Source organism: Macaca nemestrina, chromosome 12 (assembly GCF_043159975.1).
Source record: "Macaca nemestrina isolate mMacNem1 chromosome 12, mMacNem.hap1, whole genome shotgun sequence".
Taxonomy (NCBI): Eukaryota; Metazoa; Chordata; class Mammalia; order Primates; family Cercopithecidae; genus Macaca; species Macaca nemestrina.
The window spans coordinates 105,912,069-105,927,010 of record NC_092136.1 but is presented as its reverse complement, the minus strand read 5'-3'; the positions used below and the strand labels follow the sequence as shown (position 1 = coordinate 105,927,010).

Here is a 14,942-nt window from a genome sequence, read left to right as displayed (position 1 = left end):
TTTGTAATTTTTGGTGTTTATATGAGCTAAATTTAAGCATAATCTTTTAAAAGTGGACAATTTGGAAAGAAAATTAAATGACATATTTAACTAATTCTATGGCTTATATAATATTATTACTGTATCACTTAGTAGAAAGCAACTTTTTTTTTTTTTTTAGTCCTATGCCCTTTTTCCTCTGGGAGACAATCTGAAGTCAACTTTTCCTGGGTCCTATTCAATTCTATTTACCTCTGACTAGCTTCAAATATAAGCCAAAGGTTAGGGGACTGTCTTAGGACTCTCGATACATGGTTTCATTTTAAATTTTTATTCCTACTTTTTCAGAAAAAAATTTACTTTTTATGCTAAAGGCACTAGCAATGCAAAGTAGCTATACTTGCTGATAATGCTTTTATGATTTTTGTGTGTGTGTGTGGTTCTAGTTGCAAATGTCTGAAAAGATGAGAATTTAGGGACTAGGACTGATGATGTCTTTTCTTAGTTACTAATAGGATTTTGGCCTGTTACTATTTCAAAAAGAAATATTCAGAAGCCGCATATCTATCAGGACCAAATACAAAACAATCACTCTTCTACGATAGCAGAGGCCCTGTTGGTAGCTCTTGCCAGTTTTTATATAGGCCTCTCTGTAGGGAAGCAACAATAGAGAGTGGACTATATACTCTCATATTGCCTTTGAAAGTGGGAAGCTGTTTCTGTCACATTTGTTTGATTGACTGCAATTGAATTCTTATTCTGGCTGACTCCCAAATATTTAGCACTTAAAGAAAACTGATTGAATGTTTAATATTTCTGTAAAAACTTATCTGTGGGTCAACTTCTTCATTGAGTACCCCAGAATTTAAAAAAAAAATAAAGAAAGCTCAGTAAAATCTAGTTTACTTCAACAGGATATAATAAGACTTTGTGTGGTTGATGGTATTTAAAATGATAGTTTTCTCTAACACTTCAGTATTGTGTACGTTGAAAGGTGGAGTTAGATACTAGGGATGTTGTTGTGCCTTTAAATTTTCTTTATTTTTGAATTGTGTGATGTTAAAGGTATGTATTAAAATGGCTTCGCAAACTTTTTCAAAGTATATTTCATTCTGTGGACATCCGTTAACAAATATTTTTAGATTTTCATAAAGTATGAAATTTGTCCATTTAAAAGAAACCACATTCAATCATAAAAAAAGACTTTTTTGATGCTAGGGAAGATAAACAATATTTTCACAATATTTCTAACTTCTGTTAATATAAAAATTATTTACAAAATCTTCTCATAACCAACATAATGCCTGTTTCTGAGAAGGCTCAGGACTAGGGTTAGATTTTTTGAAGAGCTGAATGGCAATTTTCAATTCAGATATTGTCAGGTGGTGTATGATACTGTATATTTGTGTCAAATATCTCAGATGTATGTTATTTCATTTAGAAACAGAGTTAAATGATTGATTATTTTGGAGAGGAACAAACATTAAAATAAATGAGCTACAGTTTTTTAATTTTTAGTGAAATTAAAATGGAATATAATTCTAAACCAGAGTCATTGCTATTCTCCAGCTCATTCTAAATGACTGACAAACTATTTTATCTTTTTTTTTTTTTTAATTAAATGAGAATTGTAAACTAGCCCCATTGTGATTGATGCTATCTTTAGAGACAAAAGGAAGCTAATGACACCTAAAGTTGTGGATGAGTGCTTTCCCATATGCTGTGCTGAAACAAAGGAGTACATTTTCAGTTTTGTAGAAAACCATTATTTACTTATGATGTACTAAGTAAATGTTTATCATTAGCATAAAACTGCATTAAAGCAGCATCATATAGAATTCTTCACTGAAAGGTAGATTATATATCCACAATCAAGTGAGCTATTTTTAGTATTGTATTATAAGCATTTTGGATTTTTATGGTAAACCTGATTACCATAACTCTCTCTAAAGCTCTGTGTTGTATGCCTGCATGTGTTTGTCTAAAATATTCTCCACATGTCTACCTATTGCAAATATAAAGAGCTACTTCCTCCCTCTATTTTTTATTTTTATTTTTTTGAGATGGGGTCTTGCTCTGTTGCTCAGGCTGGAGTACAGTGGCGTGATCTTGTGTTGCCCAAGCTGGAGTGTAGTGGCGCGATCTCGGCTCACTGCAACCTCCACCTCCTGGATTCAAGTGATTCTCCTGCCTCAGCCTCCTGAGTAGCTAGGACTACAGGTGTGCCACCACGCCTGGTTAATTTTTATATTTTTTGTAGAGTCAGGGTTTCACCATGTTGCCCAAGCTGGTCTTGAACTCCTGACCTTAACTGATCCACCCTCCTCGCCCTCCCGAAGGGCTGGGATTACAAGGGTGAGCCACTGTACCTGTCCCCTTCCTCTATTCTTCAGTCCCTCCGTACTCTACCACCAGGCTCTCAGCTAACAGGGCCCTGGGATCATAAGGGGAGGAATCCACTGCAGTGTGATTATAATGCTTCTCTTCTAGGCCTGTTCAGAGTTGTAAGAGTTAAGGTCTCTCAGAAGAAGGTAATGGTTCCTCCCTCTGCTCAGCCTGTGCTGAGGCCACCTAGGGTGCCTTCTTCCTGGCACTCTTTCCTTTAGGAACATCAATCTAGAGAATAGAACCCAACACAAATGATGTGTGAACAACAACAACAATAGATATATGTCACTTGACTTCTGCTGTCGTTCTGAAGATAAATTGAGAGCCACTTGTGAACTGAATGTAAGCCACTTTATAGAAGCCATGATCCTATAACCTGAGAGCCTATAGTGGAGAGTAATTAATCTGACATATTTTCTTTAATAATTTAGTATAGACAGGGCTGAAGAGTGGCTTTGCTGCCATGGTCAGAATCTATTGTATGCACAGCAGAAACAAAAAAAAATCTCTTTCTTGATGAATTTAAATATGGGTCCAGAGAATGCTTAGAGTGAGGAAATCAAGGCCAATTCAATAGAAAGGGAATAGCACGGAAGCTTCATGCATTCATATCTACTTTGGTTACTTCTAAGGGTGAGCAAGCGTTCCGCTTCACACGCTAACCCTATGCATACATTAATGCTTTACCTTTGATCTGAATATGCTATCATCTTTATATTCATAGGCTTTGTCTGTGAGACAATTGTGTGGGGCTCAAGAACAACAGATTGCAATTCTGGCTTTTGTTAGAATTGTCGGAATTGAGAGCTAGCTTCGCTTTCTCATCAAACTTCATAAGCTGTCAAACATTTTGGTAGCAGTTTCATCTTGTCAAATTTGATCCCTTTTGAAGTGGTAGAAACTAAAATGGCCATAAATTACTCATTTTCTCATGAAAGTTACTAAAATACAACTTCTAAGTGTAGTGGTAAGGAGAGCAAAAGGCTAACCCTTGAATATAGAAACTTTTCAATTTGGTGTTACCTACTCAGGCTGCTATAAAGTACCTCAAGAATGAACAACTTAAAACATACCTGATAAATGATCAGTTGGACCCCACTCAGGAGTCATTTGTTGAACGAACTGTCAAAAGATTGAGGGCAAATCATTTTAGCATTTTTTAAAAACTAATGGGAAGAATCACAAACATGTATAATGCCTTGTGAGTCTTAAAGAAATTTAGAAAAAAGGCAACCTTTGTTTCCTTCTTTTTTTTTTTTTTTTTTTGAGACGGAGTCTCGCTCTGAGGAGTTGTAATTTTAGTTATCTTTTAATTAAATAGGAAGGATTTAAATGAAAAATTTAGAATTTAAAATGGCCCTGGTAAGTTTCATCCTTCCTAGTGTAGTGTACATCTGGAAAGAGAGGAATGAAGTATATGGATTCTACTGAGCAATTATTTTTCCCTGGGACACAAGTAGCATTGATACCTTCACCATGTGATGTCTTAGTTTGTAAATGCAAAATACTTGGTACACACAATAGCAGTATATTTAATAGCAAACTAGGTAGCTCTTTTAAGCATATCTCAGAAAAGATTTATGTGTGTTTGTGTGTGTGTATATGTTGAGAGATGCAAATGATTTTTGTTGTGTGTGTTTGTCTACTCCTTAGCCCAACAGACTGTATCTCAAAATATAATAGGATTAGAAAAATAAGTTATCTATAGCATCTTTAAATATGGCACTAAAAATGAAGGGTATTCATAAGCAAATATATATCTCTTTTCATAATAGTTAAAATAAAAAAAATGTGTTTATGTACCAACCCACTGCAACTCATTTCCACAAAGCATGTTAAAAGTTTCCTCATTTGAGCCCAAATGTACTCAGTACTCAGCTTTAGACTTCTGTACGCTTAAGTTTTTCTAGTATCTACTCCAATACTATCAGTTGACTTGTTTCTAATACCAAAAAAAGACTAAAATAATATGCTCACATAAAATATCCAGCAAACTCCTTTTTCCTAAACCTTTTAAGTACTTCATAAACCTTCTAAGTACTCCTGAACTAAAGTATATATCCCACAAATTTTATATGTGAAAGTAGCTCCTTAGGATAATACATTTTTCAGACATGAATTTTCATACTAAGTTTAATACACCTGCCTTAGGAAATACTACAAAGTGGAAGAAACATAATTTGACCTACATAGAACTCTACTCACTCCAAAGTAGATCTAGGCTAAGGCCAAGTGTCTTATGAGGCCAGTAGTTTTGTTCAATGCTGAAAGGAAAAGTCCAATGAGAGATGTGGTATTCTAATTCTCATGCTGAGTACTTCCTCCCCCTGCTGTGCTATTGCTGTGGGGCTCTGAGTTTCCTGTTGTAACCTAAGTGTGGTGTGCTTAGTTTCAATGGATCGGTTCCGGTTGCCATGGGTTCCTGCAACTTGTCATTGCCAAGTACAACTGGGCCTCATTTTTTCCAGGTCTCACCCCCCGCCCCATACAAGTTCTATTGGAACTGCTTTCCTTTAAAGCATGCTTTTTTTTTTTTTTTTTTTTCAGTGACAGAACATTTGTTTTACTTTAGACACAGTTCCACAAACATCTTTAGAGGAGGCAAAGTCTGAATGGGAATGACCACTGTTAAATAATAGAAGTATAGGTGACTAGAGTTTTTGACTTGGCAAGTATACAAATCGTTCTAAGGTCCAGAGGAAGTGTTCAGATATGACCCACCGCTTTGTTGTCTGGAGGTATTTACAGACACTAGACACTATGAATATCTTTAAAAGGGATATTCTTATCTAACAGCTACTTAATAGTAAATCCATATCAACCGAATGATGATTCACTCGAAAGAACCTTTAGCAGGTTTATTTATTACAAAGTAAAATCAATAGTCTAGTAACCAGTGTAGTATGGATACCGTGGCAAAGTTGATAGTATTTTGACAGTAACGTAGGCAACTTTATTGTACCATAAATACTATAGTATAGTAGATGTCTATACTATAATCAATTTGTATATTAAAATTGATAGTGTTGATAGTATTGAGAGTAAAGTCAAAATAAATGTACTTCCTCTTTCTTCTACACTTTACATTCCGTTGCAATGCCATCGAAAGTGTATATTTTAAAACAACTTTTGGACATTTCTCAACCAGAGAAAGATTTTCACAATTGTTTTGGATTGCCAAGGGGACTGGGAAAGGGAGGAGAAAGAAAACCATGGCACTGATAGAAGTATAAATTGTACTGTGCATGTAAAAAAAAAGATTCCAGATCAGTATACCTGGCATTGTTCTGTCACTTGAGAATTGGAGAATCTATATCAAAATACAATAAACCAACAATTTCTGGCCATTGTTAATAGTAAGTGATAGATCAATGATTTTAAATTTAATTGCTTTATGTCCAGCAAGCACTAGTCTGAAATAAAGTCTTGGAACAGTAAAGAGCTCTGTAAATCATTCTCTACTGTAAAGACAGGTGCTAGTCATCAGTGCTGTGATATTTTTCAGTCCAGTTACAGATCTACTCTTTGCGATGATCCTTATTGCATTTGTTTTAAAGTCTGCATTAAAGACCCAAGTCCCAATTTTCAATTCTGATTATATATCAAACTCTCTCCTCTTTTCTGTGACGTTTTTTCTGAAGCACTTTAAACAAACAGCAAGACCTGGAAATTTAAAACTCCCTAGACCAATGGAACATAACTAGTCATTTATCTGCATTCTCTGTTTAAATGTAAATAGGACAGATTACTGTTTTCTTTTGCTTAAAGTCTCATGTTGCCTAATGAATCTGAATAGCAGAGTTTGTGAGAAAGCCATTGTTAATGACAATGCAATACAAAAGTCTCACTACATCCAGAACTATTAACCTAAAGACCTGATTTTAAAAAGATAGATTGTATAGGAAAACAGACTTAAGTCTCTACGGAACTGAAAAAGACAGAAAGGTTTCAAAGAATTTGATACAAGTATGTCCTCTTGACCTTGCTCTGATGAATACAATTATTTTGAATTTGCTTCTGCAAACTAAATCATTTATACAGAAGATGACTATTAGTCCATCTCTGCATTAGTTTGTCTCATTTGAAACAGAAGAATCCTAGTCGGATAAGAATGAGAATTTAAGCCTGATGAGTCTCCCGCTTAGATGGCTGAGGATGAGACAGAGAGGAGGTGGGGTGAGGTGCATGCTGGTCAGCCTTCAGTGCCCTTCCAGTGTTCTCAAAGGCAGGACAAAATGACTGTGGTTTTGGCATGCAGGAGCCAGCTTGCTCAGGAAATTGTGGCATATATAAAACAAAGTGCATAAACAAACTCTCCATCCAGGAAGCTTAATTTAACAATTGCCTCATTAACAAGGTCCAGGGAAGGACAGGAAAAGAGGGGGAAGCCAATGGGTGATTATTATACAGTTCTGGACAGATGAAGCCCTTCAGCTTTCCCCCAAACAATCCCTGTAGTGTGGATTTGACAAAGTGGCACATTTAAGAGGGAACTCTCTTGCCATTAATGGGAGTCAGGCGAACCCGTCACTGAAGGCCAAATTCAGTCCCTGAAGCTTGACTTTATCAGTAGACACAAGACAGAGGACAAGGCAGCTATATCCACAGAGAATTAATTAAGTGCAAGAGAGACATCCAGTGAATGTAATCAATAGTCTGAACACTGATCTACATATCAACCACCATTGCATTCTCCCCTCCTATTTTTAAAAAAGTATTTACGCTAAGGTGCTCTCAAAACCATGCCTTCAACAGAGATTTCGTTACTACTTGGCCTCATTGAAATTACATATTCTTCATATTGCATCATACAAAATAAACCCTCAAAGATGAAACAACCTGATGCCAGTTTAAGTTTCTGAATGGTTGAAATTGTTTTTGGGTAGAATATATTACGGATAATTTATTTGTTTGGCTTTCTCCCTGCACATTTCTTCAGTTTCATACGGAATGTATGTTCCATACATGAAGCCTGACTTCAAAATTTCCACAGTCCATAACCATATTTGTCTTTACTGGCTAGTTTTGTTTTATCTCTTTTAGGATTGCACTTTTGTAACATACCATAAAACCCCTCACTAATTATTACAGTGTTGCTTGCAAACACAATATATTGCTTTAACACAACCTTTTCCATTACTGATGTTTGTTTCTTATATCTCTCTCAACCCTTCCCAACCCAACACACATATCAAAGCACATTGCAGTTACCCTTTTGAAACCAATGAAAACAATTATAATATTTATATTACTTTCATTTGTACTAGGCAATAGTACAGGTCTCATTACCTTCACTTTTCAATGGCTTACCAGAGGCATCACTTTTTAAGATCAGGTTCTTGGTTAAGTCCTTTGGCAAAGATCCTGATTTCCTCTTGAATCTGTGCTTTGTGTACATTTCTCCTAAGCAGCACTGAGACCAGAGTAATTTGTCGATCATCGCTTTTGATGGGATCCAGCCCCATCAATTCAACAGCAGCCTTTATTGCTTAAGGAAAAGAGGAAATTCTGCCTCCTGGACATAAACATGTGAATTTTCTATGTCCAGGACCAAAAGGATGAAAAGGGCAGATTTAACCAATATTTCCATAAGAATGAAAGTCTCACTTAATCCACACGTGTAATGGTTTGCTCATTTCAGGGGTCTATCTGTAAGCATTTTTGGATTGCCATTGGGTCTAATTTTACAGATCTTACTTACACCACACTCCCTTTAAAATAGGCAGGAGTGTGACTTGAGTAAGCACTATAAAACCAGAGCTCATTTTTTCCTCTGACTATGATTGCTTTTATAAATAGATGTGATTTCAAACTTAGCATGAAAACAACCTCAAGATAATCTAAAATAGAAAGATGCCATAATAAATAAAATATTGAAATGGAAAAAAAAGTGGTTTGCTGGAAAGAGGTTAATTTCTTCTTACTCAGAGACTAGTGGCCAGGCATAATTAAAAAAAATGATAAAATGTAGAATTATCACTGACATGATGATAGTGTAGATACCGGTGGCCAAAAAAATTTGATGAGATGTAAAGAAGCATATGCTACCCATGCCTTAGGCCCACTGGAAGCAGCTAGTGTTCAACCAGTTTGGTTTTTATATGGCCTTCAAAGATATATGTCAACGAGGATTAATTATCCCAAAATTAAAAAAAATTACCTGATTGTTGACCAAAATATATGAAATGGAGAAAAAGAAAACAAACAAACATACCATGTTCACACACAAAACAAAATAATTCTCTCAGGCACATCAGGGAAGGTGGAATACTATAACAACACATGTTATATTGTTATACTATTCCACCCACCTTAATGAGGAACCCTTGGGCGTTGCTACTCCATAGCCTTTGGAATCCAGATTTCCTCCCACTTTCATCGTGTCACATGGCTTTCGCTGCTCAATGTATTCATTCATAGTGGACTCCAGGAGAAAGGCAAATTTGCCCTTGGATTTGCGGACACGAGCTACTCCCTCAGCTGTAGTCCTAGTGAACACTGATGGCTCTGCTGATCGCATGTAGGTCCACATCTTTTCATACACTGCTATTTTTGATCTCTGGAGGAAATTAAAATAAAATTAAATACAGGAAAGAAGGGAACAACATGTTAATATTCACTGAACCAAGATAAGAATAAAGAGTTTTAGTATCTTTCCATTGCTCTCTGACTCCCATTTGTCATAGAGTAATATAATAGTAATATTACTCTTTTCAAATTGGAAAACTGCCTTTTAACACTGTTTAAGGAAATCACGGAAATGATAGGCATTTAAAAGTCATATCTGAAGAAGCCCAAACCTCTTGCCATAACAGTTACCGCACGCAACTGCTTAAATAGTGATCTATTACTGTTTTTTTCAATGTAGACTGCAATGAAGAGACTTCATCGTTTAAAATCATGTTTTATATCACATTCGTGGTAAACTTTAAAAAAGCTAAGATTTTACTTCAAGTTTGTAAAATTCCTTTTAATACTGTATTTTAGTTATAACAAACAAGGAGGGTTGTTGTTTTATTTTTTTTTTTTTAAGTTTTTTTTAGAGACAGGGTCTTGCTGTGTTGTCCAGACTGGAGTGCAGTGACATGATCATAGCTCACTGTAACCTACAACTCTTGGGCTCAAGAGATCCTCCTGCCTCAGCCTCCTGAGTAGTTGGGACTACAGGTGCATGCCACTATGTCCAGATGATTAAAAAAATTTTTTTAAGATGAGGTCTCGTTATGTTGCCCAGGCTGGTCTCAAACTCTTGACCTCAAGCACTCCTACTGCCTCAGTCTACTAAAGTGCTGAGATTACAGGTGTGAGCCACCATGTCTGACTGTTATTTTATTTTTTCTTTTTTCATGCCCCCAAATTTTAGTGCACATGATTCTAGTAAGAAATATACAAAAATACAGTCCATATCAAGTCAGTAATTGAACACCAAAGGAAGAGGCAAAACCTGGTATAGCTTATAAACCAAATATCCCTAACACAAGAATCAAACTCTAGGTTGATTGAAACATTTTTAGACTTTTTATGAAAAAATTTTCAAATAGAACATATATTGAACTTCAAAGAGAAGTGATTCCTATTTTCCAATTTTGTGTTTTATGGAGTTGGTCATTCTAATCCTCTTGACTCCAGCCAAGAAACTTATTTATATTTGTAAATTACTTCTGTCTACTTGAGCTCTATCTATTAATACATTACTCTCACTACTTAATTTACCCAAGTCCTTTTTCTTGTTATCTACATTTGCATTAAATTTTTCATTCACACATACATTTTTAATGTGAGAATATATCTAAGTGAACTCAAATGTCTCCAAAAGATATGTTTAATAAGATAGAAAAGCCTTGGCCAGGTGCCGTGGTTCAGACTGTAATCCCAGCATTTTGGGAGCTTGAGGCAGGTGGATCACCTGATCATAAAGTTCAATATGTGAGATCAGGAATTCAAGACCAGCCTGGCCAACGTGGTGAAACCCTGTGTCTACTAAAAATACAAAAATTAGCTCGGCGTGGCAGCACATGCCTGTAGTCCCAGCTACTAACAGGGCTGAGGCACGAGAATTGCTCAGACCTGGGAGGCAGAGGTTGCAGTGAGCCTCCATCTGAAAAAAAAAAAAAAAAAAAAAACACGCCTGAATCTTGTCTGGTGCAACTGCATTTGTTTTCAATAACAAGGGGCTGCAATTTTGTATCTGAATCCAAAAAAAAGAAAAAATGAAGACCTTATTCACACTTATGTCTTTGTGTGAGGCTCAATGCTGAGTAGTGTGTACATTTATTTACATTGAGCTTCGTTTACCAAAATGTAGAATTCAACAAGAGGCAGTTCTTTACTAATCAACATATAACTTCAATACCTGGGCAAAGACAAATTATTCAGGCAGACAAAGAAAGAAATGAATAAAAGTGTGATTCAAATTTTTGATTTCATAAGTTCAGAAATAAGTAATCAATAAACCTAACTAATAAACCACACAATCACTGATTTGTATACCTGAACACCAAAGAAAAAGATATTTTATGGTAACTATATTCATTTTTTTTTGAGGGGACAGATGGAGTCTCGCTCTGTCATCCAGGCTGGAGTGCAGTGGCGTGATCTTGGCTCACTGCAACCTCTGCCTCCCAGGTTCAAGCAATTCTCCTGTCTCAGTCTCCCAAGTACCTGTGATTACAGGCACCCACCACCACACCCAGCTAATTTTTGTATTTTTTAGTAGAGACAGGGTTTCACCATGTTGACTAGGCTGGTCTCGAACTCCTGAGCTCAGGTAATCCACCGCCTTGGCCTCCCAAAGTGCTAGGATTACAGGCATGAGCCATCGCACCTAGCCGGTAACTTATATCCAAATGTTGATAAATATCAAGGTGGGAAATTGACATCTTTTAGTATTTTTTGTAATGTTTTTATGCTATTAACACTTGAAAAAATATCTCATGATATAAAGATTGGGGTGTGTGTGTGTGTGTGTGTGTGTGTGTGTGTATTTAGGCAATGACAAATTACTTCTGGCAACAGAATCCTCATATTAGAAAACTGCAATGATTCTATGTCCTTCCAGGACAGATGAGTATTTGGATTCCAAACCCTCAAGTATAGAATCCACTAGGAATGCCATGTTGCCATGCTTCATTCATCCTATCTCTAAAAATAGAGTTCTGTTCCAGAGAACAAACTCTTTCATTTTACAAGTTCTGAAAAATATTACCTCTCTGAATCACTTGATACAGATTGTCCCTCAATATCTATATTGATAATTTTAATTTTTAGAGAACTTCTGGTAAACTTCCTTTAAACACATAACTACTTTTTAAATATATTTAAATCTTGACTTGAGAGTTTCACCCAAAAAGGTATAGAGCTTCACATACATTGTATACTTTACTATGTACACTACATTGAAAACAGAAGAAATAAAATCAGTGTGAATATTGCTTTAATTGAACTATTTTATGGAATTAAGAATATGAAAAACATGCTAATTACTTGGCAATTTTCCAGTTACAAATAAGTAGCTTATTAAAAGAATAGGACAGTTAAACAAAACTAACATAGCAAAATGAAAAACGTGTATTTTTAGGATTTGGTATTTGTAGAGATCACTTGACTATAGAATGCAGCATAGTATTAAAGCAAATAAATCTTTTTAAAAAGAATACAGTACCTTTTGGTCATTGATATTTTTAACAGTCCATTTCTATATATTAATATGTGGAAAATTACTGCTGCATTTGTTTGAATACATTGAATTATGTATGCCTTAAGTGCAAAATAAGTTGAACTAATCCCTTTAAAATTGGAAGAAAGAGTAATCCACAGAGTAGCTATGCTAAATATAAGAGGGTGTAGGTACAATAAAAATGAAAAAATATAGATAAAATGGAAAGATAAAAGCAAGTTTTTGAAAAAAGAAATTAGCCTGGTTTGTCACCACGCTTATGTTTAGAAAATCTGATTCTGATAAGATCATATACATAGGACAAAGGGACGAGGGGGAATCGAGAGGCGTAGGACTGGAAGTAATATCCCTGTGCCTTATCTGTGACTGCAAGAGAGTGATTGCTAAGGAGGGAGGGCAAGCAAATATTTATAAATTTGATGAGACAGGCTAAAATGAAGAAAATTTCTGCAGATCCAGCAAGCTCAGTAGGTCTCTGTATCAAGTGTCATTGTATCAGGTACAATGAGAAAGGAACATTTAAGTCCCTAAAAGCTTCAACTGTAGTGTATGTTTAAAGACTGGGGTGTGGGAAATGAAAAGATAGAAGTCATTATTTTTGAAATTAGAAAATTAATATCAGATCAATTTATTTCATCTTTATTGTGAAACTCAAAGCATGGGGAACTATCTGATCTAAAGCACTGCTTTATTGCTTAAAACAATTCTTGTAATTTAAAAAATGTGCTATCCTTTTAATTGTCCCTAAATTAAGTATCCCACCATTTCTGCTTCTAATAGAAACTATGTACAAATGTCATGTATTACAGTTAATGTTTACATTGCTATCTATCTGGTGAATTTTTTCCCCCTTCTAGTAGCTTACTTGGCAAGACTGATGTTCTAGTGAGAGCTCATCAATGCATTATTTGGTAATATTATAAACCCTGAGATAGTAATGCACATCATTTATGCATTCACGATTTCACTGATGACTGAGACAGGCACAGGATAAAACTGCATTGAAATGAAAATCACTGTGTTTAAGTCAGGTGTGTAGTAATGTGAAAGTACCAAAACAGCAAGGCTGGCATTAAGTGACAAGTACAGACTCTTTAAATGCCTCTATGTTTAGGCTTACCATGGCACACAAAACATGAAGCATATAAAGTCTCATAATGGGGCAAAACCAAGGCAACAGTTGAATTCAGATGTAGATTTCCCCTGTGGCTTAATTCTTTTTTCAGTTGATTATAACTGCTACATTTTTCTGAAGCACTGAGTATAGGTCATTGCCTGAGGCAGCCTAGTGGAGCTGATAGATGTACCATTAATGTGTTCCTATGAGAAAATGATTTTGACAGGTACAAAAATACACTTCACGTTCTGGTTTCCTCAGCCCATCAGACAAATGGTTTATTTAAACCAGGTCAACATGTATGGGAGAGGAGGGAGGCAAACAGGGTAAGAAATGAATGAAATTTTTATCAAAGAACCCAAATTTATGCTTTCCTGAAAGCGTGCTGCCAGGGGAAATTATTTTCTTGTCCCATTAGAGTTCCGAATGTTCTGCAACAATAGATACCTATATTATAAAAATCTTCCAATTTAAAAACTGAAGTTGGATTGGAGAGAAAGGAAACAAGGAATGGTGCTTGCACAGTTTGTATGGAAGACTCTATAAATCTAGGAAGCAGGTTTCCCCATTCTTATATTTCTCTTAATATATTCTCTTATCTACCTCACCAGTTCTTTGAATTTAAGCATTTTTAACTTTATAAAGATTAGAAATGAACATTTTCAGTGTGCTTAATGCTAAAGAGCTTTACAGTGAGTTACGTTTGAAATATTTTCAGGAAATCAGTATAGCATTTCTTCTTCCCTTTATCACTCAAGGCAGAATGATGAGCCTGCAAATAATGTCTTTATTTAAATGACAGTCATCAATTTTCAGTAAAGTGCAAATGATAGCACAAACTTGTATTTTATTTTGATGCATATACATAGTGATTTTTAGGCGAAATCATTAAATTTTACCTGCTTACTTATGGATGGGAGCAGTTATAAACTGACAGCACGGTACTGAAATTATGCTAAAATACATTAGAGTAGTAATGTTTCTATTATTAAGCTGTAGAAATAGGGATGTGCTAGGTAAATTAAAAAAAGTTTGTTTAATTAGCTTTATCCATAGATTATTGTTAATCAAATCTACTGTCATGAATATTACTTACAGTTTTAAGAAAATCTGTGTTTTGTAATTAACTTATACATTTTAGATTATATATAATAATACTCCAAATTGTTGACAAGTACATTGTTCATTGTCTGGTTTCTTTTCTAAACAATGCCCAAGGATGGGTTTGAGTTTTTGAGTGATTTGCTCTTGCTATGATATTATGTAAACATCTAAAGTATATTAGGATACTATAATCAATTTTCTTTAAAAAGGATAAATATCTTACAGAAATTCAAGTATACAAAAGTTAAAGCTGGCCTAAGGAGTAGCACATTTTGTTGTTTATAATTATTAAGCCGAATTGAGTGAGAAGATTATAAATAAATACATTTAAAATGGAAATGTAATCTCTCAAGTCCTGTATGTAGGCACAAACAAAGAACTATTATTACTTTCACACAAAAGCTTAGAAAGTAATAAAATGTATGTTTTGTCTTCTATGCTATTACATATTCTAGTGTTTAAACAATTGACACAAATATAAAAAGTGTTCGTTTTCACCTAGTTCAATATTCATAAAAAAGTCACTCTGGCAACTTTTTAATTTTGGGGTTTTGAAGTCACAAAATGCATGCCTATCTGTTATCAGACATTACCAAGCATATAGCTGTGGATTTAAAATGAGTAGAAAAAGGATTTTTTGATAAAAAGAATTCATCCCCATAATGGAACAAACACTAA

General features: G+C 35.0%; 1 protein-coding gene across 9 annotated transcripts in view; it reads right to left on the bottom strand.

The window, feature by feature from the left end:
* Window positions 1-14,942, bottom strand: part of LOC105493681 (glutamate ionotropic receptor AMPA type subunit 4) — a 374,751-nt gene that overhangs the window by 40,915 nt on the left and 318,894 nt on the right. For all 9 annotated transcript variants that reach the window (XR_011611032.1, XM_011761528.3, XM_011761526.3 and 6 more), the window contains one exon: window positions 8,679-8,926. Coding sequence is in view for 8 of the 9 variants with exons in the window: in XM_011761528.3 (XP_011759830.1) it covers window positions 8,679-8,926 (248 nt within the window). In the remaining variant the exon portion in view is untranslated. The remainder of the gene's footprint in view (window positions 1-8,678; window positions 8,927-14,942) is intronic.